The sequence below is a fragment of the Manis pentadactyla genome, chromosome 14, assembly GCF_030020395.1.
Source record: "Manis pentadactyla isolate mManPen7 chromosome 14, mManPen7.hap1, whole genome shotgun sequence".
Taxonomy (NCBI): domain Eukaryota; kingdom Metazoa; phylum Chordata; class Mammalia; order Pholidota; family Manidae; genus Manis; species Manis pentadactyla.
This window is the reverse complement of record NC_080032.1, coordinates 86,600,354-86,626,445: the sequence shown is the minus strand read 5'-3', so window position 1 is coordinate 86,626,445 and position 26,092 is coordinate 86,600,354. Positions and strand designations below refer to the sequence as shown.

The following is a 26,092-nucleotide window of genomic DNA, read 5'->3' as shown; positions in this document are numbered from 1 at the left end:
TGGGGTCCTTTCCCTCTTCTCAATCCCCTATTTTTCTTATAAACTGGAAATTAGGGCTAAAATCTTGACTATATTTAGGTTCAGCCTTTTTGGTAAACATGTAACATGATATATCTATCATTAAAAAAAGAATATCATTTAAACAATTTTATTAGAATATAATTATGTGTTCATTCCATAAAAATTAAAAAATTAGGTAAGAAAAGCACGTTATCTTATTGCCTATGTCAAATAACAAAAATTCAAACAAGTACATTTTAAAGATCTAATTGGCTTTATTGAACAATTTTTAAATTGAGAACCATCCCATCTAGCACAAAGGAAGGTGTCCACAGGGCTACAGAAAGGGACAGGTTTTTAAACGTAGCACAAGGAAGTCATAAACAAACAAACAGAAGAGGATTCTTTCAGACACAGTAAACTCCCTTTCAGGGGGATGAAAGGGTCTTATTAAGCGGATTACCTCACTGGTGCTGACCAGAAAAATCCAGACTAACCAGCAAAGATCACCATCCTCGGAAAGGATGGAATTGCAATTTGTTAGGTATGAAGCCCTGTTTCCATGACGTGGGCCTAATACAAGTAACTCCAGCATAGAACCATGGGTTTCTTTTTAATACCAACATGGGCCCATGGATTTCATTTAAAATTCTGGGATAGTTTCATTCATCTGGGATAGGTAGACAGAAGTTATCTTGATTTTTTTAAAATATAACTGTTTTCATAAAGTACATTACAATTTATGTCCATCTTCATGTATTATTGTATAGTAGCTAGTCAGGGGTCATGATGATGATGATCATAAAATTTTTGTGCCAAATGCACAGACCTTCAGCATCCAGTTTGGTGACTTGACAAATGTATATGCATTATGTAACCAACACCCCAATTAAGATAGAAAACATTGCTTTTGCCCTAGAAAGTCCTTCATACCCCTTTCCACTCAGATCCCCCTTAGAAAATTTTTGTTCTGATCTCTATCATCATAAATTAGTTCTTCCTGTTCTGCAACTTCACATAAATTAAACTAAGTGGTATGCATTATTTTTGTGTCTAGGTGGAGATTTTAAAGATAAAAGTTATTGTAATAAAATGGTATTTGTTATATGCACATTGTTAGTTCGAGAATATGTCAAGCAAAAAAAAATGAATCAAAACTTGCTAACTCAGAATTTTTAGCTTCTGAGATATAATTTGGAATGCCCTTTTCTCAGATGATGTGGTGAAATTCAAGAATAAACTTTACAGTTTGACATTTATGACCAGCTGTTACCCATTATCACCCTGAATCTGTTCATAAATATTCAGTAATATGATCACCAGCATAGTTGGTGAAATATAATACAGTGGAATGTAAATTGCAACCATAAATTTCTCACTGTGTCAGTCTGTTAAAAAAATAAACCATGTAGTAAAATCAAGAAGCATTAATAAGCATTGCCAATCCAAAGAGATTTCAAGTACTTGTAACCTGAAATAGTTGGTGCTTGTATATCTGAAGTATTTTGGCTATAATGTGAGACTGAATAAAGATCCAGTTACAAGTAGATCAGAGAAAAGAAAATTCAGTGATCTATACAGGAAGATCAGTGAAGATGAGCACGTTGTTAAAGAGCAGAATCTACTGAGAAAAAATTAAAGGAAATCGAAATACTAAACCCAGTGAAGGAAAAATATAAAAATGAGAAACTGCCTCCCCTCATCTTCAAAGGATAAACAAGGTGTGCACAGCAGCGTGAAAGACCTGAGCTATCTAAGGTCAAGAACTTTGGCAAGGAGTATTAACTATCATAAAACTATGAACTTTTTGAGAGGATTTAAATTTAAATTTTAATGTTTAATGAATGATCAAAAAAGTCCTCTCTTAAGGAGGATAGATTAGATCTTTCACAAGGCTCACTCCGCTGATGATATACCAAGAGCAAAAAGGAAGGAAAATCTGATAAGCAATATTATCTAATGTTTTACTTAGTTATATCAATTCCATATTCTATCTACTGTTTAAATATATTTAAACACACACACCATCCTACCAAGGAAACAAAAGTATGCTATCTACCTTTTATCTGCTGTACTAAGGGGTGCTGTGAGAACAGAGTCTAAAATATATGCTTTTTTCTCATTTTAAATGACTTCTCTGTTTAAGCTGAAAGCACTCTGAAAAAATAAGACACAATAAGTAACTTAATAGTGGGTGGGGGGATGGAGGGGAGGATGGCTACTCTTTTGCTTTATCATTTACCACCTTTAATAACATCATATACTCTTTTGTTCCTTTGAGTTAACACTGCACCTCTTGTGGTCCAAATAAAGATCTATGACTGAAATGGGAAAATATTAATGTATGTGTGTTTAATCTTTTCAAGACCAAAATATGCATTGCTAGATGAATGTACAAGTGCTGTCAGCATTGATGTTGAAGGAAAGATATTCCAGGCTGCGAAAGGGGCTGGCATTTCCTTACTGTCTATAACACACAGGCCTTCTCTTTGGTAAGTGTTTCAATGCTAATTTGCAATAGATGGTTTTTCTTTATACTTCTTAAAGAATAAATTTGCTAAACTGTCACTTTAGAACATTGGGTATTTCACTTATCTTCTACCTGTATTTCTGTTCAGTTGCCCACTAGTTGTTTAGATACCACAAAACTAACATCATCATATTGATGTGCTGTCTGAACACTGACATCCCATTCCAGTGATTCTGAAAAGAGGCAGAAAAGTCCAGTGAGTTTTTTGTAACTGCAAATACTCATAATTCCATAGCATGTGCCAGGAAAGGATATATTTATAAAATGTCACATCATCTTTTTAGTCTTTGAAAATCCAGGGGGAAAAAAATCACAATTTGATATTTCCCCAAATGACAAGTTGGAAAAAACACAGAAAAGAAAAGGTTTGGGGTGGGGGGGTGGGCTTTGTTTTAAGGGAAAAAATGGAATGAAAATATTTTATAAATAATATCTCATAAAACATAATGGGATTTCTCCTTTTTAAAACATTATACCATTTTTATCATTCTCCTACTTTCCCATCAGTTCATCATCATAATAGTTGCTAATGCAGATTCAGCACCTATTCTGTTTCAGGCTCGTTTTATTTAAGTCTTATAGCAACCCAATGGGGAGTCTAGTTATTCCCATTTTATAGGTGAAGAAACTGAGAACTAGAACAATGAGAAAAGTCATATGCCAAGATCACATCCTCTACCCTAAGTATACTGTTCTACTTACTATAAGGAACTCAAAGTGTATGTCCTGCATAAACCATAAAAACCCCTTTTCATTCACACTATATTCCAGTCTACTTTTCACATTTCTTCAACCAAAATCTTTTCTTTTGACATATTAGTAACTACGGTGGACACCATGCCTTGGCCGTCTATTTCCCAGGGAGAGGCAGGACTCCTGCCGCCTCGTCAGCTGGAACATTATTTAGCAGGACGCTGGTCACATTCTAAGCCAAAGCTGTCATTATATACTACATGACTTCAAACAGACTGAGTAGCAAGTGTTCGGTTAATCCTTGAAGCCCCACTAAACCTTTCACCTTATAGAGAATGTTTACTTTCAAATTGTGAGTAAACTGAGTGTTCAAAGTCTTTGTCTCTGAATTCAACTTCTATTAAGAAGATAACCATCTATTTTCACACTTCATTTAAACATTGAAATTTTTCATCATTTTTTTTTTCTCAAAGAGTTGGCCTGAAAGCAGAACATATCATGAAGTGACCCTCTGTGGAACTTTATTGGCCTCTGGGTCTAGTCCAGGAGGAGTTAGAGTCCATGTCAATGAATGTGATTCCCCTGGCTCTTCTGTAGAGAAAACCAACAGGAGCTGGATCTTTAAGGCAATTATGACCCTTGCCTGCAGATCCTCTGCAGCAGGGATGACACAGAACCAGGCCAGAAGACCTCTCGAGCCCCTTCTCGTATGGACTTGTCATTTCCAGACAAGCTTCCTGACTGACCATCTGTTGGGATAACATAAAATTATTTCTTCATTTGGTGTTTTTCCAACTTCTATAAATGGAGTTATTATGCTATCTAGTTATTCAGTTCCTTATTCAAGTAGCCTAAAGAGGGACTAAAAGTATATTCAGCCAGTTTTTTCCTCAACTGAAGGAACAGATAGGATTTTATCTTTCTTATTTCCAAGACTTTATTTTTTTAGAGTAGTTTAGGGTCCAGCAAAACTGAGGGGAGGCACTGATGGACAGTGGCTGCAATGGGGTTACGGGGGGGACTCAATAATAAGGGTGAGTGTAGTAACCACATTGTTGTTCTTGTGAAGCCTTCATAAGAGTGTATATCAATGATACCTTAATAAAAAAGAATATATATAAAGCTTTAAAAAAAATTGAGAGGAAGGTACAGAAAGAAAGAAATATGCCTTATACTCCCTGACCCCACACATGCACAGCCTCCCCCATTATCCACATCCCCCACCAGAATGGTGCGTTTGTTACAATTGATGGACCTATACTGACACATTATTGTCACCCAAAGTCCATAGTTTGCACTAATGTTGTATATTCTATGGGTTTGGACAAATTTATAATTACATGTATCCCCCATTATAGCAACATACAGAGCATTTTCACTGCTCTAAAAATCCTCTCTGCCTATTCATCTCTCCTATCTCCCAGCCCCTCAAAACCACTGATATTTCATGTCTCCAAAGTTTTCCTTTTCCAGAATGTTATATAGCTGGAATCACACAGCACATAGCCTTCTCAGATGGGCTTCTTTCACATAGTTATTCATTTGTTTTACTCCATGCCTTTCATGGCTGGCTAACTCATTTCTTTTTAGCACTGAATATTCTCCCATTATCTGGATGTCCACAGTTTGTTTATCCATCACCTACTGAAGGACATCGTGGTTGTTTCCAAGTTTTGGCAATTCTGAATAAAGCTACTCTAAACATTGCTAGGAAGGTTTTATGTGGGCATAAGTTTTCTCACCTCCTTTGGGTAAGTATCAGCGGGCAACTGCTGGATCCCATAGTAAGAGGGCGTCTCATTTTGTCAGAGCCTGCAAATGGCTGCCAAGGTGACTGTGCCATCCTGCACACCCACCAGCAGTCAGCCAGCTCCTGGGGCTGTCCAGCCTCGCCAGCACTTGGTGGTGTCAGTGGGCGGGATTTTGGTCATTCTAATAGGTGTGTAGTGGGCAAGTAATTTTTTTAGCAAATAACAAAATTTGTCATTTTACACCTTTTAATAAGAGAAACATGTTTTTAATTCCAGCTCTTCACAATACAATTCCCCATAAAACTAAAAATCATGTTAGTTCTATTTTATGAGTTAGGTTAGGCATTTTAGGCTATAGAAATCTATCGTTCTGCTCATCCTTCCTCCCTAGGGAAATTCTTTTTTTTCCCTGAAAAGATTTCTAAAGAGGGAAAATTGTATTTTTGCCCATAACAACAAATGGGTAATTTTGATTGTAAAATTTAAAATCAATACCAGTATATGATGATGGAAAAAATTATAGTAGCTTATTAAATTATTTAATTCCTGGATATAATTATAGCTTTATAATTACCACTTGCCTATGCTTTATCCTATTTGTGCAGGAAGTCTGCAAATTATTTCCAATGAGCCTCAGATAATAAAAATTCCTCTTTTAAATTCCTCTGAGATAAACTCTGAAATATTATTTTATCCCATAATATAGAACACACCTTTGAATCTCAAGCCATGAAACACCTATGCAGTCTCTTCCTCCCAGGTAGAGATCAAATAATGTTGTAGGACTGGAGTGGCGAGCCAAACCTTCATTATATATTAAGACGGAAGTTGCTCAAGATACGAACTGCTACGTTCTGTAATTGCTCCTGTTTGTTGATCCAAGGTTAGGAAAGTCCAAGAGAAGCTGAGAATGAAACAAAATGTTTTTTTTTACCATTATTTCTTTCTCATATGGCCACCCTTCTTTTGTTCTTCCATTACTTTTGTTTTAGTTCTAATATTTTAATAGAAGTATTCTCATGTTTTAGTGTTCTCCCTTGACATGGAAATAAGTTTTTTGATTTGACTTTTGTAAGGTCCCACCTGTTTGAGGTCAATTTTTTTGAAAACTTAAGAACTTAAACAGCAGATTCTCAAAAGCATTTTGAAAAGGTCATTAATCTCCATCATATGGTATCAAATACATGATCTTTAACCTTTAGCATGAGAGTGACTGTTTTAGATATAGTTTAACCTGGCTTAAGTACTTTTTTCTTATTAGAAAATTTTACTTAAATGAATATAATTTACCTACATTAACATTTATCCATGTAAATGTCCAGTTTCATGAGTTTTGAAAACCATGCATACTTTTATTATCACTTCCACCACATCATGATAAAGAACACTTCGTCGCCCCAAAAAGTCCCTGTTGCACTCGGTCCTCTTCCCTAGCATTGCCTCTGTCAGCCACTGGTGAGCTTGCTGTCACTATGTTTTGCCTTTAGATGTCATATAAATAGAATCATACAAAGTGTTGTCTTTTGTGTCTGGGTTTGTTCCCTTAGTTTCAGTCCTTTTAAGATTGATACATGTTGTTGCATATATCAGTAGTGTGTTACTTGTTAATTGCTGACAGTATTCCACTGGATGGATTTACCGCAGTTTATCTATTCACTTGACACACATTTAGGTTGCTTCCAGTTTAGGGCTGTTAGGACTAAAGCCGCCATGAAAGAGCGTTAATGTACAGGTCTGTATGTACACAAATGTTTTCATTTCTCTTGAGTACTTACATAGCTAGAAGTGGAGTTGCAGGATCATATGGCAAGTAAAGTTTAACCTTATTTGGAATCATGAAATTGTTTGCCAAAGAGGCGTCCCCATTTTTGCCTTCTCATCTGTAGTGGAGAGTAAGCTCCAAAACCTGTTGAACAGCTGATATATTCAGTTTTTAAGTTCCAGCCATTTTATTGGGGAAAGTAGGATCTCACTCTGGTTTTAATTTGCATTTGCCTAACGACGCATGATGATTAGTTTATTTTCACTTACTTACTGGCCATTCTTATATCCTCATTGGTGAAGTATTTGTTCAACTCTTTTGCCCATTTTAAAAATTGGTTGCTTGTCTTCTTATTTTGTTGTAAGAATTCTTTATGTATTCTGGATATAAGTCCTTCATTAGATAGATGTTTTGTAAAATATTTTTCCCAGTCTGTGTCTTGCCTTTTTATTTTTAACAGTGTGTTTCAAAGAATAGAAATTTTAAATTTTAATGAAGTTCAGTTTGTCAGGTTTTTTTTTTTTTCACTTATGGATAATACTTTTTGTTTTCAAAGAAATCCCTCTAACCCAAGGACACAAATCTTTTATGTTTTTTTTTTACTGAAGTATCATTGATATACAATCTTACGTTTATTTCAAGTATACAACATAGTGGTTCAACAGTTGCCCATATTATCAAATCTTCATCCCCACTAATGCAGTTACTATCTCAACATGTTGACAAGACGTTACAGAATCTTTGTCTATATTCTCCATTCTGTACTACCGTCCCTGTGACCAACTTATATTATGATTGAGAATTTCTGTGGTAACCTGGCTTGCTTTATCATCAAAGCATGTTAAAGCCATCCAATCAAAATGAGATGAAACACAAATGTCTATCAACTGATGAACAGATAAACAAAATGTACAAAACCATGCAATGGAATATTATTCAGCCACTAAGATGAATGAAGTACTAACACATGCTACAACTAGATGAACTTTGTCATCATTTTGTTAAGTGAAAGGAGTCAGTTACAAAGAGGCACATTTTGTATGATTCTACCTATATGAAATGTTCAGAATAGACAAATCCATAGAGACAGATAGGAGATTGGTAATTGTCAGGGCTGAGTAGAAGCGCAAAAGGGGAGAGACTGCTAATGGCCATGGGGTTTTTTCGGGGGTGAAGAAAATACTCAGCAATTGGATAGTGGTGATGGTTGCATGAACTTGTGAATATACTGGAAAAAACTGAATTGTACACTTAAAAGAATGAATTTATTGTATGTGATTCATATCTCAAGTTTTAAAAAGGAGGTAAAAGCCACTTGAAATAAGCCCACTGATTGTCATAAATAAAGACAAGGGACAGTTTAAAAAGGAACAAGAAGTGGGAAAAACTAAGGGAAAGACAGAAAAATTGAGGCCACATAAGCACATGGGCCACTTTGGCACAGTACAACTGCAGTGGCTCGTCCAGCATTACTCTGCCCACATCCCCCACAAATCCCAGAGACTAAGGACTTCAGCCTACTTTTAGAAGAAAAGGTATTGTCTCCTGCCTTGTCAGTAAAATCATCTCTGTACCTCTCTAAAGTTCCTAATTATGAACCGGAACCATGAGTAATAAGTTAAATTATATGAAGGCATAGAAGTTTCTTTAAAATAGATTTTTATCAGAGTTCATTTCTTAAAACTGTGATTATTGATAATTTTTTGCTTATATAGAATAACTCATCCCTAAAGGAGAGTGTATTAATGAATTGGTATTGTGTTTCTTTAATTTTTAAATTTTTTTTCTGCATAACTTTACGATTTTTTTCTCTCTGCTCTTTCCTTTTTGCTACTCTAAGTATGGTTTGATATTTATTCAGGAGCCATGCAAGGTTGTGAAGATAAATTAAATAAATGCAATAAGCATGGCTTCCTTTACAATTCAAATATATTTAGAATATGAAAAGATTTAATATAAGCAGTAGAATTTCCTAGAGATTAATGACTTTTGGAGTAAAAATTCACAATATTTAACCTCTTGAGGGAGTCTTCAAAAATCAAATGTAAAATAGGCACCTTACTTACAATTTGCATTTGGATATCGATTAGAATGATAAACCTACAATTAACGTGGCTTTTTGCAATTATTGCTGATAATATTCTTTCATTTTGATTATGCAGGAAATACCACACTCATTTATTACAGTTTGATGGTGAAGGAGGTTGGCGCTTTGAGCAATTGGATACTGCTATCCGTTTAACACTGAGTGAAGAAAAGCAAAAGCTAGAATCTCAGCTAGCTGGAGTTCCCAAAATGCAACAGAGACTCAATGAACTGTGTAAAATTTTGGGAGAAGACTCAGTGCTGAAAACAATAAAAAATGAAGATGAGACATCCTAATTTGTATTGACATGTTAAAAAACTTAATTTTTAGGTAAAGGCTCAGAAATACCCTATCATAGTGCATGCATTGTGTTAAGCACAGAGAAGAAAAGACAGCAAGAATGTTTTACAAGATTTTAGCATCAAGGAAATATATGGTCTGCTTTTTCAGAAGAAAATAAACAAATGCATTATGTAAGATTAGTCATTATGGCTTATACTAATTCACGTGGTGTAAAGCAGGATTTTCTAGGTGAATTCATGATGTACACCAGATTTACTATATATATGATCTGTCTGAAATTCCTAACGAACATGGGGTATCTTGAGATTGGAATAATTTAAGAGCAGCATTTGGGTTGAAACCAGGTGCATAAAATTAGAAGTTTGAGTAACATTTCCGTCCACTTATGGTTATTGAGTTTAATAGCTAAAATTCATGTTCATCATTGCTAGTGCTCAACTAAACCTGTATGCAAAATAGCTGACAATTAGGTAAATAATTTCAATCTGAAAAAAATATTTTAATGGCATTGGTTGAAAAGAAGCATATCTAAATGCCATTTTGAAATTTTAGATTTTTTTTGAGCATCTTAATGTGGGCACATGATCAATTAGTTTTAATGAGAACTTTACACATTTCTTAATAAACTCATTTTAAAAAGAGGATTGTCAATACAGAAAAAGAATATCCAAACAATATCTCACCTGTTACTTTGCTTGGCAGCATTACTATTGCAACTTCTGTCCAGAAATACTCAGCTTGTTTTTGTGTTCAAAGGAGGATTCCACCACATTTTTAAAACTGCAGTGCTAAAATAGAAAATGAGGATTCTCACAATCACAGTAGTAATAACGTACTTTGGAGTAGTGCTTTAAAAGTCACAATAGTCATTCACATCATTTCATTTTAATCCTTGCGGCCATCTTTTGTGGCAGATCTTATTTTTCCTGGCTTGCTTTTGAGAATATTCACACTCAGACTAATTATCTAGAAATCAAATGAAATTCTTCTAATTCCCTGACTCAGTGCTATTTCCACTATTGTCCTTGAAATCTAACTAGATTTTTATCAATAAAAATCAGATGAGATGTTGAAAAAGAAAATAAAGTTGGAAATGGTAGCATTATTGTTATTTGGTTATTGTTTATAAAATATGGCAGTTAGGTACAATGTGGAAAGGTTATTGGCCCGTGGTTTAAAACAAGCCAAGCAAGTTAGCAAACCTTTGAGCAACTATGCACTTATACTCAATAATAATGTACCTCTACAGCCGACAATCAGAAAAGGAATTAACTGTGTTCTAGGCAAATTTAATGTTTATTGAACAAAATGAGAAACAGGCTGTATGGAATAGTTTATGAAATAAAGCTTGTCTACTCGTGTTTCCTGGTGTTGGAAGTACAGAAGCCAGGGCAAGCATTTTAATCTCCTACTTCCTATGCCACCATGTTGACAGGTCGGGAAAAATGGGAATGATCAGTTGTTGGTTGTTTAGGATTTTATTTGCATATTTAGGCACAACCGTAACAGATGCTTAGTCAGTGGTTCTCATACTTTTTCAGGTGGTAGCATACCTGGAAGTCACTCATGATGACTGTCATTCTAGTGACACTTTCACATTTTAAGTTCTGCCTTGCTAAGTAGAACATTCTTCGTTATAAATAAATATAACCATCTTATATAAAGGAATGCTATATAAAAACATAATTCCTACATCTAAATTCTTCTGTTATTACCATTAGTTACTCATTTGACTCTTACTACTACTTCCTATTAGAAATGTGAGGCATGTATCTAAGGTTTAAAGAAATGTATGAAACCAAATTAAATTTGGTAAAAATTTCACTTTAACCTTCTATATTAGCAGTAATCCAGTTTATACTGCTAAGGGGAAAAGTCTGAGGCAAATACCTTAACTTACAAGGTACAAGAAGTAAATGAAAAGTCCTCATTTGAAACATGTACATGATTTTCATAATTTGAAAAAAAAGATTTAGGACCCAGTATATTGTGTTTTTGAAACTTTGAAAAGAATGCCAAAACAAACATTAGATTTCTGATTAGTCCTTATTTAATATACCCTGTCAATGAGCTGAAGTAAATAAGACTCATTATTTATAATGTATAGGATTCAATGATGTTTAAAATTCTATACTCAAAATTATACACACTGCAATTTAAATATCAAGGTTTAAAGAAGAACATGTTTTCCAGAAGCTTTTGTGTGCCTGTTTATTTTCTGAATTTTCTTCCAGGACCAATATCCTCTGAGTTGCAGGGGGAAAATTTTTGTGATTTGAATTTGTATTTATGTACCATTTAACTGTTTGCAGAATGGTCTGATAAATGTACCATTTTTTGCTATTCTTACAGTTGTATTTTAGGAAAAACATGAACATGATTGAGAGACTAAATAGCTATTCCTGAAGATATCAAGGATTAGATGAGAAAGGAAAAAGAGGGGATATTTCAGTTTTAAGGTATTTCTACTATGTTATCTATTTGCCTAAACTTTTGACTTCTGTTTTTTGTTTTTGTCAAAGAAAGCTATAATCGTATGGAGATTGATTTTTAAATGTGCATTTTTTGGGTTAACTTTTAAGCTTGGAAAATAAGTTGCATTCTATAAAAATGTTGCATTATATTTCTTCAGCATGGAGAAATGTTATGCCATGCATGACTAAAATGGTATGTGCTCTTACAAACAAGATAATGTGTAAAAATCCCTCTCCAGGCATCTCAAACAGAACGATAAATCCTGAAATTCAATGCAAGTTCACATTTGTTTACAATGGGAATGTTTTTCCCTTAATAGTAATATGGTTTTTCTGCCAAATTTTGCTCTGCCTGTAAAGGTATAAATGAACATGTCAGTTTTTTTATTTGAGACTTTGGTTCCAAGTACAACTTCATTTTTGGCAATAGACTGAGCCTGTTAAAGTCTGTTTGGAATAGTTTTTGATTCCATAAGCCTAGAAAAATGTGTTACGCATTGGAACCAAAACCCAGAGAATATTACACACTTCTGAGCTATGCAGAAAATGGTGGTGATTACTCAGCCATTGATTAAAAGAGATGCCTTTGATAAAATTGTGGGCAGAAATTACTCTCATTTAGAAGTATGAAGTACTTATGCTGATACACAGGTATGTCAGCTATGTTTTAGAATTGTAATGTTTGCCACATGAGAACTTTCAGATGGATGTATAAAATATTTTTATTAAAAGCAAATTCCTTCTTCACTGTTGGTGCCTTTCCTGATTAGGTAATCAGGAACTGCTTTATTATTTTTATTATGAAATGTCAAAACCAGTTATCTACACTTATAACCAGGTGTTGTGTTAATGAAAGCAAATGAGAAAAATATCCTTGTTGGTAAAAATCACTATGTAGCTAAACTAGAATGTGGCTGTGTATGAATACAATAATGTAGTGTCCATCCAATGTGCAGTTACTTGAGTTCAACATACCTGTGAATTCCTTAATCATCATGAAAACAGCTTGATGAATCAAAGGAATTACAAATTATTCCAGTGATAGAAAATACCCTATTTCTATATTTTAAATGATTCTTTTGTGGATGTGTGTATCTGCACCTCAGTTATAAGTTGTGTGGTGCACAGCCTTATGTGGCACTATGCATGAGAGTCACCAAATAGTCGCTTAAATATTTATTTTCTTTATTAATTCAACACACACTTATTTATTAAGTTCCAACCTGTGCCAGGCACTGTGATAGAGATAAATAAAATATAGTCCCTTTCCAAAGAAGCTTACAAGCCATTGAAAATTAAGAAAATGAGTCCCCTTAGAGAAAAACTCAGCAGCTATTCCTTATTATTTACCAACTAGACACAAAGCATTGTTATCTACAATGACTCATTAAATCTTCACAAATCTAATTTACTAAAAGAGGAAAGTGAGGGCAGAAAGGTTAAGTGATTCATCCCACATCACACAACTACTAAGCCACAAGGCTGAAATTTGAACCTAGCAATATTTTATTACAAAGCTTATCCAAGTCCCCTTCACCTTCCTTTTAATTAGTTTTCATCTGTAAAGGAAATTTCCTCATGCAAGTTACATTTTCCTTTTTTAAAAAAAAAAGGATGGATGTGGTCCTTTGGAAGGAGAACAAAAGGCAAATTTTCAAATGTTTTATGAAAGAAATGTTCGAACTGGTTAACTTTCATTTATTGAGTGAATAATTATTGATACATTCAAGGTACCACAGTTACTGTGCTAGGGATGCAGAAGTGAGCAAACAGACCCAATCTCAGCCCGCCAAACACTTTAGTCTAACGCTGTAGTCAGTCAAAACAAAACAACTTGATGCCTGTTGGATGTTGTGGTCTCATCGAACTGACATATTTGTTTCATAGTATCTTCTCAGTTCTTGTATTTGCTGCCTAAGGCCACTCGGTTGCAACGTTTAACAGTAAGTAAGCTCTGACAGCAGGATTCCCTTCATTATATAGCAAGTATATAATAAGGACTTCAGAATCCTCACACTCTCCAATTTGGTCTAAATGACGAGGTCCAGTAAAACCAGTCTGTAGGACAGTATCATCCTTCACCAGTAGGTGAGTTAGCTCCCATACATTTAGCACATTGTCCTGAAACGTGAGAAACATTCGCTTCTCAAGTTCAGATCATGTAAAGTGAGCCTGTTTTGTACAGTGAAAACTATCTCTCTCCTGTTGACACAAAACACAGATAACTATAGCAGGGAAGTCTAAAAAAAGAAAAAAATTCACTAATTATAAAAGTGATGACACAGGGTTTCTACAGTTAAAAACATTTAAAATGATATGCTCTATCTCAGTACTTGAAAACCAGAGTAGAAGATAAGGTGATTAAGTGCTAACCTTCTTTATTTTTATGTGATTTAATACCTATAAAATAGATTATGCAGCCATGAAGTAATGAAATATTAAATACTAAAAAACATCCAGTTGGCTGTGTCATTTAATTATATTTAGTTTAATTCTTATAAAATAGGAAACCTTATATATCAAATATATTACTTAATTTTTAGACACCGAACATATTAAGCTTAATTAAAATGTACATTTTGCATTTGTGCATTGCCTAAATATTATGCAAATATATAAAACTCGAAAAGTTTACACTATAAAGTGTCTCAGCACTCACATAGGGCAAAAGAGCTGCTATAACAAGCTGCCATATTATTTGGAAGCTGATATAATGGCACCTTTTGCAACAAGCAGGTATTGATAATTCAAGAGTGATAAAGGATGATGAAGCAAGTGTCAAAGTCTCCTTGTTTGGCTAGCTTATTGCTCAATATGGGACAAGTTTCCAAGATCTGTACAGGAGGCCTTTAGATAAGTGGGTTTAAAGTAGATCCAAGCAGATATATATGTTTTCCTACAACCTAATGCACTTGAGCACACACACACACACACACACACACACACACACACACACACACACATATGCACACCTTAGAAGTTAAGTACAAAACAGCATAATGATTTTAAGGACTTAAGTAATGGAAGATTTTTTTTTTGTTGTGATAAAATATACACAAAACTTACCATCTTAACTGTTTTCAAGTGTCTGGTACAGTAGTGTTAAGTACATTCACATAATTGTGAAGCACATCTCCAGGATTTCATCTTACAAATCTACAACTCTACACCAGTTAAACAATAACCCCTCTTTCTGCTCCCTCCCAGCCCCTCGTAACCTTCCATTTCTATGAATTTGACATGTTAGATAACTTCATCTAAGTGGAATCTACAGAACTTGTCTTTTTATGAGTAGCTTGAAATTTCATTTAGCATAATGTCCTCAAAGTTCAGCCATATTGTGGCTTGTAATAAGATTTCCTTCCTGTTTAAGGCTGAATAATATTCCATTGTATGTATATACCACATTCTGTTCATCTATTCTTCCATTGATAGAATGTGTTGCTTCCCCTTCTTGGCTACTGTGACTAGGGCTGCTATGAACATTGGTGTGCAAACATCTCTTCAAGACCTTACTTTCAGTTCCTTCGGAGATACACCCAAAGGTGGAATTGCTGGATCGTATAGTAGTGGTGTTTTTCATTTCTTCAGGAAACTCTATACAGTTTTCTTCAGTGGCTCTGCCAGTTTACATTCCCCACAAACAGTGCACAACTTCTCCATATCCACACCAACACATGATATTTTGTGTTTTGGTTTTCTGGTTTGGAATTTTATCTTAATGGGTGTGAGAGGATATCTAATTTTGGTTTTTATTTCCATTTCTCTGAGGATTATGATTAGTGATGGTGAGCATCTTTTCATACACTTCTTGGCCACTTTATATCTTCTTTGGAGAAATGTCTGTTCAAGTCCTTTGCCTGAAGAATTTTTTTTTAATTGAAATTTGTTTCACGGTGTGTTAGATCCTCCATGATCTGGCCTCAATCTATTTCCTCTGCTCCCCAAAAGCTCTCTCCTTACCCATCCCCCAGCTCCCCACCCCCTCAGCCGGACACAGCAGGTGTTCCCTTTTACTTTCTCTTATTCATTTTGTTTTTTCAGTCAGGAATGTCCTTATTCCACCATCTTCATCTACCAAAATCCTGTATAGCTTCAAGGACATGTAAATTCTCTCCAGTTACATTTAACTTTTTCCTTTTTCAGGCTTACACTTTCTTTGAAATCCTATCATATTTACCACATGCTACCATTTATTATTTATCTGTGTACCTGCTATCTTTCCCATTCATTTATTTATTCAATCAGTTAATCATTTGTCATGAAATCTTAGAGTTTTCGATCTAGCACATCAGTTTTATTTATGTAATTTATTTCTCCATTTATCTTATGTGGTTATCTGTTAGTTGATTATTTCTGCCTACAGTACCTGCCCTCCTTAGACTGTAAACTCCACGGACCAAGAATCTTGCTTGTCTTATTTACTGCAATATTCGAAGCACATAGAGCAAGACATGGTAGATGGGGAACACTTAAAAAGTATTTGTTCAGTAGGTATATAAATGAATGAGTGAACAAATAAAAATTTAGCAAAAGAACAAATATAGAAATAAAATAATGAAAATGAATTAATGAGAATGAATGAAATCATTGAAGGAGAGATAAAAAGAAGTCCATGTCCATACTCTTCTTTATAACCTTGTATATTAAACCCACACTGCAAAGTACAATTATAATGGGCAGGTATATTTTCTTTTCTGCTGATAGAAAAATTGAACATCTTGGGGATTTTATACTATTTGCTTCATCCACTTTCTTTCCTTCTCTCCAGAATAAGTTAAAAAGTAATATATTGGTTTTGATCTTCCTAAGACGATACTGATTATAAGTTTCACAGACATTTCTTCTATTTGATTGATTTAATAGCAACTAGGTATCACATTAACTCTCTAATTAAAACATAGCACCACATTTTCTTTCTCTCTGAAATCCCGCAAGTGTACGTCCTCTTCTTTCTGCTTCTCTGGTGGGTCTCAACACCCCTCCAGTCAGGCAGAATAGGCCCAGGTTCATATAACCCGTGCTTGCCTTATCAATCCCAATGACCATAAACAGGTCTTTCTGCAAATTAGAGTCAGGAATAGACTTTTCCTGACTTTAATGTTTATAGAACATTCAATGCCAGCAGAACACGTCTACCCTAATGATCACTGGACTCTTCATGATAAGAATAAAAGGGTCAATTCAAAGCAGAAAGCAAATTTCAGTTCCAACCTGTGAGAGAGCAAGTCAGCATGGAGCACCTCTGTCCCCCTCTCAAGTCCCAGGTGCGGGCTCCCCCGCGCAGGGCACAGGGAAACAGGCTCTGGGGAAAGCCTGCTCGGGTGAGTCCTGGCTCTGCCACAGTCCTGCTAAGCATGTTATTTAACCTCTTCCTGCCTCAGGTTTATCAGTTTTTAAATGGAGATAATATTAGTACTTACTTCATAACGTTGTGAGGATTAAATATAAAGTGTTTAGGAGAGAGCATGGCATATGTCTATAGTCATTACGATTTATGACTCTATTAGTATGATTTATTTAAATGAAAATCCAATCAGTAGCCCTCAAAAAGGTTGTTTTTGATTGAGTCGTGGAAGAGGCAGGGCTAATTCAGGCAGGATGGGTGGTCTGAGACCCCAAGTGGGAGTTTCCAGAAGACAACCAGCTCAGTGTCTGATGCGGGGCAGCTACTCAATCTATGTCTGCAGAATACATGACTGAATGAATAAATAAATGAGGTCCCAGAAGCCACAAGAGACAAGGAGATGGGCACGTGCCGAGGATGAAACTGCTTTCGTTGAAAATTTGCCTGGTGTCTAAATGCTAGTTGACATTTCACTGAAAATGTATGGACTTGCTCTGTTTGCGATGGGTCCCATGGTTACTGAAGCCTGAAATTATGTATAATTTCAGTTTTACATATAAAAACTGATGTATGGAACAAGTTGAAATGCTAATCTTCCTCTCAGTTTAGTTTCTGCAGACCCAAATCTCCCAGGGCGCATACTCAATTCTAGTGTGTCCACTTCATGCTTATTTCTTCCATAAAATCCCCCAAAGGGAAGAAGGCACGAGGAGGAGAAGGGACTTGGAGAAAAAGAACATCAGGAGGAAGACAAGGAGGGAGAAGAGGCAATATGTGTGGCTGCAGCTGTAACGACCATGGCAAGTCTGCTTAGAGAGGAGAGGGCAGAGCAGCTCCGGAGACCCGTGACCTTCCCGTAGGCCTCCCTCATCTTCCCCCTTCTCGGGGCAGTTCCCACATTCCCAGGGAAGTCCAGGACAGGCGCCCCGTGAAGATGTTCTTTCTTTACGATGAAGGTGGAAAGCGGGAATTTACCATAACCTCTTATTGATCTATTCTGACTTATTACCCCAAAACTCTACTGATCTTGCCCCTCTGGCAAAACTCATCACGTGCAACCCTCTTCATGCCCAGACAAGGGCGGCTGAGTGTAACTGGAGGCAAGTCACTCTTCAGGGTAAAGTGTTGGCTATAAATTCATGATGATGAGCCCCACAAGATTCCTTGGTGTCACTCAGCAACCCTCATGATTTCTTCAGTTCACTCACTCTCCCAGCCTCCACACCTACTTTCTCTGCTCTGAACAAGTCCAACCCTCCCTCGTTCTTTCTCTCATAGCTGGTCTCTGGTGGACCCTTTGCTTTTCTGCTGCCAAACATGGAAACGTGCCCTTATCCTCATCCATTCTACCTTTTGTCCCTTCTCAGAGGACTGCTTCCTTTGTTTCCTAAATCAGTTGCTCCTAGGAAACATCCTTGCTTCCTCCCCATTCCTCACACTCTGTACCTAATTCACCATCGGAAACTGTTCGTTTTGCCTCCTAAATAGTAGCTCTTGATACATCTCATTTCCATCTTTACTATTAACAAGGTGCAAGGAGAAATCTATCTCCTGGATGACTGCCATTGCTTCCTAACTGACCTCACTATATCCATTCAGTGATTCTACCAATCTATTCTTAAAACTAAAAAATGTTCTTAAGTGTGCTATTACACATACAAGTGTGCTGAAAACTGCACAAAACATAAATATACAGTGCAATACATTATCACAAATCCAGTACTTGTTTAACCACCACCCAGGTTAATAAACAGAGCGTTGTGGCCCTAAAGCCCTCCTACTACATCCTTCTAGTAACTGCCCCTCTTTCTCTGCTCTTAGCATAACCACTATCCTGGCTTCTAACACCACACGTTAGTTTTGCCTGCTTTTGTCTTTATGCAAATGGGATCATACTGTATATGTATTTCTGGGTCTGGCTTCTTTCACTGAACATTATGTACATGAAGTTCATCTGGGTTGCAGTGTGTAGTCATAGTTTGTGCATTGCTTTTTTTATACAGTAATCCATTGTACACATATGTCCTGATTTGCTTATTCACTCCACTCTTGAACATCTGGTGTGTTTCTAGTTTAGGGCTATTAAGAACAGTGAACTGCTATGAGCATGTGTATACATGTCTTGCGCTGCACGTGTGCACACGTTTCTCTTGGCCCTGTCCATTCTAGTCATAATAGCTAGACTGACCTCATCCTGATGCAAACCTAATCCTATTATTCTTCTCTCAGTGACTTTCAACAACTCATGGGAAGGACCAAAACCCTTATTTTGGCCCACAAAACCCTGCATCATCTAGATCCTTTCCTCCAACCTCTTCTTGAGCCACACCTTCTTGCTCCAGGTCCTTCTTTCCTTTCCTGAAATGGGGAACATTCCCTCCTGTCATGGGGTCTTTCACAGTTTCTTCCAGTTGCTTATAGATACCCTTCCGCCTCCCCCCCAAGCTTACCCATTCTTCCTGCCCCCAGTCCGCAGAGAAGCTTCCTCTAACCCGCCCCTCCAGCTTAATTTTTGTAATATCACATGTCCTTCATATCATTTACCACAGTTGTAATTTTACCTTTCTTTAAGATGTATTTCCAGCCCCACAGCCACACACACACACACACACACACACACACACACACACACACACAGGATCATCAACTTCAAAAGGACAAGGACTGTGGAATTTGGTTCTGTTTATTTTGGCCCTTGATTTTATCCTGGCCTTCTGCCTGGCCCAAAGTAAGAACTCAAAAATATTTGCTCAACGAATGAATGAATCTATCAATCAAACAAATCACTACTCTTCACTATATGCAGGAGACACATCAGCATTAAGCTCAAGTACCAAGCGGTGGTGTTAGTGCCTCTGAATCATTTTCTGAGTGGATTATTAAGGCAACAATAAAAGTCTCCTCCCTGTTTTTCTAAGGTGGACATTCTGTCACCATGCTCCTCTGCCCCACAAAGTCAGGACTTGGCTCGTTTCGCGTATATAAAAATGTTAGTTTAATTTTTCCAATTGTAGATAGCATTTTATAGGCAAATTTATAAGTGCCTTTTCTTAAAATAAAAATCTAAGCATGGGAACACCTGTGAACCCTTCCATGCCGGAGGAATGCGCTTTCTGGAGCTGCTGGCTGCTGACACCTTTGCAGTGAGGCTCAAAGGCCAGAGAGAATGCTCACCGCCTCCTGTTTCTGGGGTGGAACTGTGGTGGGTCTGGCTTGTTCTCAGAAGTACAGAGCAACATTTAAAAATGAAAAGAGCAAAAATACACAGCTTCTCCCCAGACATAAGGATTCTGAGTATATGTGTGAAAAGTAGATGAGAAAATAGAAGGTGTATCTTCAGGACTGAATATTTTACATTTATGTTTATAATTGATGCATTGAATAGTATACAATACTTATTTGAAGCAAGTTTTCAATGATGGCATCAAGCTTCTATTAGTTTCTAGATAACTACAAATTTTTTGCATATTTTGTATATATTTTAGAATGAATAAACACTCACATTTAAGAAATTGCTTAAATGCTTGAAGTTAGATGTCTAAGTACAGACTAATTTTAATTTGCTGAATGTTAAAGAGAAAATTAAAATCTTTCTAAGATATTTCAAGTTTGGAGATTACGCTGTTTTGTGTGAGATCATACATTTGTTATTGAATGTGGATTTATTTTGGACTTGAAATTACTGAAAGTGAATTAAAGAAAATAATCCACATACTGGCTTTGTTGCTAAAAGGAGGTTTATTCGCCCTCACACATCTTTTTTTTTTCCCAAGAAAATGGCTTAAAAGTGGGAAAACTTTCAATAAACAAATGAAATGGATTTATTAATTATAGGTTTGTAGAGGTAAATGATTTGAAAAGTATAACGATCACCTGTTTGTATTTGTTTAAATATCTAGTTCTCTCATCTTTAAAATTGTCTTGTATCAGATTTTTTTTTTAATGTCTGTTAAATATTCTATGATTATTTGATTCCTTTCCGAATCTTTGATTTTATCCTCTGATTCCCAGAGGTCATGGGGAGCAGAATCGTATCTTCTTAGGCAGCCCCTCTAGTGGCTAAAATTTAAAAGGGGAACAATATTAAGGAAGAAAATAGTAACACCTGTTCCAGAGAGAATATGCATTTACAGAAGGAAAAGGCCAGGAAGGACGGAAAGGAGCCGAACTGGACAGAAAGAGGACAATTAAATAAGTAGACGAGAGGGAGATGAGCAGGCAGCATTGTCTGAGCTGACTGTCCTAGGAACTTTCCATGTATTTTTCTCATTTAATCTTCACAGAAACTCAATGAAGAAGGAACAAACACAATTTTACAGGCAAAGAAATCAAGGTTCAGGGGATGAGACAGCCTGCTCCAAACGTACAATCAGAAACAATAGCGCTGGAACTGGCTTCCAAAGTCCATGCCCTTAAACATCAAGTGAAGCTGGGAGCCCTGAAGATTAGCTGGCTGGGATTTCCTTTATTCCTCATAGGGCTGTGGCTTCCTGTTGGCTCCACGACTGGATGCGCAGGGCTGTGATGGATGGTTGTGGTTCTTGTGGAACTGGAAGTAAGGGGTGGAGTTCCGCGATGACGCCCAGGTTCGTGGCTCCAACCATGATCTATTAGCTCAGATGGGTGGAGAGGAAAAAAATAAAACAAAACAAAATAGCAATACCATGACATTGGCAGCTAAATAAATAGTTTCTATTTCCCAGTTCTGCAAAATCAAGTGTCTGCATGCAGCAGTTCTTCATGACCTTAGGTTAAGAGAGATAAGAGCCCTCATCTCTCACATTCGCCTGATGCTTCTTACTTTACTGTCCTGACTGCAGTGCTCCATCTATAGCCAAAGGCTAGGGACGGGCCGTGTGTGGGGAAAGACTTCACTGGTTGCAGGCAATATCTAGAGACTGAGTAGTTTTATGGAAGTCTCCAGCAATTAAACAAAAAACGTGCCAGGGAGTGTCTTTTACATTCTAAATACTATTCATCAATTATTGAAAAGTAGAGATTACTGCTTTTGAAGGTAATTTCTTAAAAGTGTTTGAATGAACCCCTAACACACATAAAGAAAATTTCCTGAGCGGTATATTTCACTATAGTAAAAACTCTACATGAATATCTGAATTTAAAACTTGAATTCATTGTTTTTGTCTTAAAAATATTACAGGTATGAGAAAAATTCCTGGAGTTCTTTGCTTACACTATATTCTCCATTGATTATTTGTTGATTACCCAAGGCCCATTATTGTTCTGCTTCTTAATGCTATTTGCATATCTACTCCTCTTATCCCTTTATAAGGCTGTAATTTCTTTTGAGCAAATGGGTTGTTTTGTTCACTGTGGTAGACTTATTTTTAATGGTAAAAGTAACTGTATTTACAGCAAGTCAAAAAAGTCAAGGTACATGAGGGAGTCACTGCGAACCTCTACTTCCCTCAATACTGTTCCATATAAACAAACTGGTGGGTCATCTTCCACATTTTCTCTATTTTCATATCAACAAATATAGAATATATTTCCTTTTTATTTCTTACCCCACACATAATTCTGTAACTTAAAAAATTTTTACATGTCATAGATATTTGCTCTTAAAATATTTATTTCTAATGTGCTCTTTTTCGTAGGAGCGTATCCTACATACTGTGAATGCCCGGTCCCACTACTGACTGATATTTTGTTACCAGCTTTTGAACACCACCAACACAGCGGAGAGATTGGTGCATCTGGGCTTCAACACTGGTAACTATGCTCTCGCGGGATCGCTTCTCAAAAGAGGCTGGACGCATTAATCCAGACGTCTGCTTCTGATCACCACCTTCTTCCTCCTCTTGGGCTTCTCTTCCCCATAATCCCTGGGATCCACCCAAGTGAGGTTTCCAGTCCCATCTGTCTCTCCTCCGGGAGACCATCCCACGCTCAGGAAGCCTTCTTCCCAAAACGAGGCGATCAAGGCTTTGGAAAGCAAAGCTTCTGAATCTTCCTGGTGATCACGTAACATCCAGTGATTTTCAATTCAAGGAGCCAAGGGGGTGTTCGGGAATAGGGAGATTGTTTTGGGTTGTTAATAAAGACTAAGGGGTCACCATTGGCATTCAATGCAGGGATTTATTCCCATGTGTCTTTCAAAACTTGAAATGGTTCCTCACAAGGAAGTATTGTCACATCCAAAATATCAACAGTGGCCCAATTTAAGAAACAACAAACCTCCTTAATAATGTGATTAAAAAGAGGAATGCAAATGCACAGAAAATTTTCTTTTGACTTCAGGGGTTCTGCCAGATCCCCGGAGCCCATTTGTGGAGCCCAAATGAAAAACTCCTGCATAAACTAAGGACTGCTTGAAAATAGGACTGGCAGCATCCACCTGTTTCCAAGCTTCATCGTGTTCTCTTTCTGCCATACTTGGAGCTCACAAAATAAACTGCTTCTCTTTTCCTATCTTGGGGAAATCTAGTTAAGTGTGAACACAGTAACCCCTTCACTTTGATTTTGCACAGAACAGCTGAAATGTTGTAATTTTCACAAGGAACTTCACTGAATCTAAGAATGATTTTAAAAATAACATACAGTGCATAGATTTTATGTAACATCATCACTATCAATCATAAATGCCCTGTTTCATATTCTGCCTAAATAATTTATTATTCAGAAAATTCCTTTTTATTCTGTTCCTTGGGAAGGGATTAGGTAGGACGCACACCACAGACAGACTAGATGAACAATGAGTTTTAAGGAGGTTCATCTTCAGAAGAAATACATCAACAGAGAAAAAAGCATGAATGGTTGTTCTGAACATTTTCCTCCCTCAAAATTGGGCAGTGGTTCTTTCCTTTATTGCAGAAATAAAAATTGCTTTCAGTTCTAAGATGGTTTGAGTTCCATTTACTGTCATCCCTTCCTGTCTCTCCACATACTTTCATTCTTTTTGTTGCTGTCATATTGCTAGTCACCATTTCCTGGATTTGGAATGTAATTTCACCCTTCTCTGCCTTTTGTCATTCATATACATACATATATATACATTTATATATATATTTACCTTGCTTTTTAAGCACTTTTCTGTCAGTTAGCAAAAGCATTGTCATCCTTCAAAACCCAGCTCAAACACTACTTTGCCCATAAATGCTTCCTAAATAATTCCCGTCAGAATTATCCAGTGATTGTTCGTTTCTACATGACATTACTTCTTTTTTTTTTTGGTATCATTAATATACAATTACATAAGAACATTGTAGTTACTAGACTCCCCCCATTATCAAGTCCCCACCACATACCCCATTACAGTCACTGTCCATCAGCGTAGTAAGATGCTATAGAGTCACTACTTGTCTTCTCTGTCCTATACTGCCTTCCCCGTGCCCCCACTACATAATGTGTAATGCCCCTTATTCCCCTTCTCCCTCCCTTCCCACCCTCCTCCCCAGTCCCTTTCCCTTGGGCAACTATTAGTTCATTCTTGGGTTCTGTGAGTCTCCTGCTGTTTTGTTCCTTCAGTTTTTGCTTTGTTCTTATGCTCCACAGATGAGTGAAATCACCCAGCACCCATCCCTCTCCACCTGGCCCACCCCACAGAGCACAACACCCTCCAGCTCCATCCATTGCAAATGGTAGGATTTGCTTTCTTCTTATGGCTGAATAATATTCCATTGTGTATATGTACCACAGCTTCTTTATCCATTCATCTCCTGATGGACACTTAGGTTGCTTCCATTTCTTGGCTATTGTAAATAGTGCTGAGGTCAACAAAGGGGTGCATATCTCTTTTTCAAACTGGGCTCCTGCATTCTTAGGGTAAATTCCTAGGAGAGGAATTCCTGGGTCAAATGGTATTTCTATTTTGAGCATTTTGAGGAACCTTCATACTGCTTTCCACAATGGTTGAACTAGTTTACATTCCCACCAGCAGTGTAGGAGGGTTCCCCTTTCTCCACATCCTCACCAGCATTTGTTGTTCCTATTCTTTTCTATGTTGGCCATCCTTACTGGTGTGAGGTGATATCTCATTGTGGTTTTTATTTGCATTCCCCTGATCATTAGTGATGTGAAGCATCTTTTCATGTGCCTGTTGGCCATCTGAATTTCTTCTTTGGAGAAGTGTCTGTTCATATCCTCTGCCCATTTTTTAATAGGGTTATTTGCTTTTTGGGTGTTGAGGCATATGAGTTCTTTATATATTTTGGATGTTAACCCCTTGTCAGATATGTCATTTGAAATATATTCTCCAATACTGTAGAATGCCTTTTTGTTCTGCTGATGATGTCCTTTGCTGTTACATGACATTACTTTTATTTCTCTTATTTTTTTTTCATTCTGTCACATGTAGTTATTTACATTTTCATCTTATGCCTTTTTCTACGTTGTAAACTCATGAAGATCCGAACCATGGGTTCATCTTTGGGTCAGTGCCCGACAGGACACAGCCCCGGGTCTTCACTGCACCTTCTAAACATCTGCCCCTTTGTTCCTCTTACAGCACCCTACTCTTTTCCCTTTTAGCAATTTTCATGTGCTGTAATCATTTTCTTTATGTACGTACATATTTACTGCCTGAGTCCTTCAATAGATTGTAATGTCTATCAGGAAAGGGACCATATCTTATATGTCATTGTTTCTCCAGATGAAACAGGAGCTAATCGATAACTGCTTGTTTTTACAAAAATTCAGGCTCTAAATTGTCAACTCCTTGAATTTAGGGACTAAGGCACAATTCACTTTTGGATTATTCCCAGAGTATAACAAGTAAATACAAGTTGAAAGCCACATGTAAATTTTGTTTAAAATATATACATGTAATCAAAAGGAAAAAGAGACATAAACAAAAAATAGTTCTTCATTTGGTAAGATTGTTATGGAGAGGTAATTTTTTTCATAGTTTAATTAAATTGTTTTTTGAGTTCTCCAGTGTACTTGACAAGGAAAGAATCAGAAGAATGTAGTGTGGTGATTTAGATGCTCATAAAGCCTTACATACCATCGTGCTTCTAATTCTTGTAAACAAGACAGTGTATTCCTGAGTCTGAACATAAACCTCAGGAGAGGGGTTAAGTGAGTAGACTGCTTTCTTAACTTGGAGAACAGAACATCTATTTTTAAATATTGAAGACCTAAGGTGAATAAATCTTGATAAATGCATCTGAATGATCATTTTCATGTAA

The 26,092-nt window shown here is 36.5% G+C and overlaps 1 protein-coding gene across 2 annotated transcripts in view; it reads left to right on the top strand.

Moving 5' to 3' along the window:
* Positions 1 to 12,346, top strand: part of ABCD2 (ATP binding cassette subfamily D member 2) — a 56,274-nt gene extending 43,928 nt beyond the window's left edge. For both annotated transcript variants that reach the window (XM_057491501.1, XM_036889524.2), the window contains 2 exons: positions 2,367 to 2,492; positions 8,899 to 12,346. In XM_057491501.1, coding sequence (XP_057347484.1) covers positions 2,367 to 2,492; positions 8,899 to 9,118 — 346 coding nt within the window. In that variant the 3' untranslated portion in view covers positions 9,119 to 12,346. The remainder of the gene's footprint in view (positions 1 to 2,366; positions 2,493 to 8,898) is intronic.
* Positions 12,347 to 26,092: the final 13,746 nt, after the last annotated feature.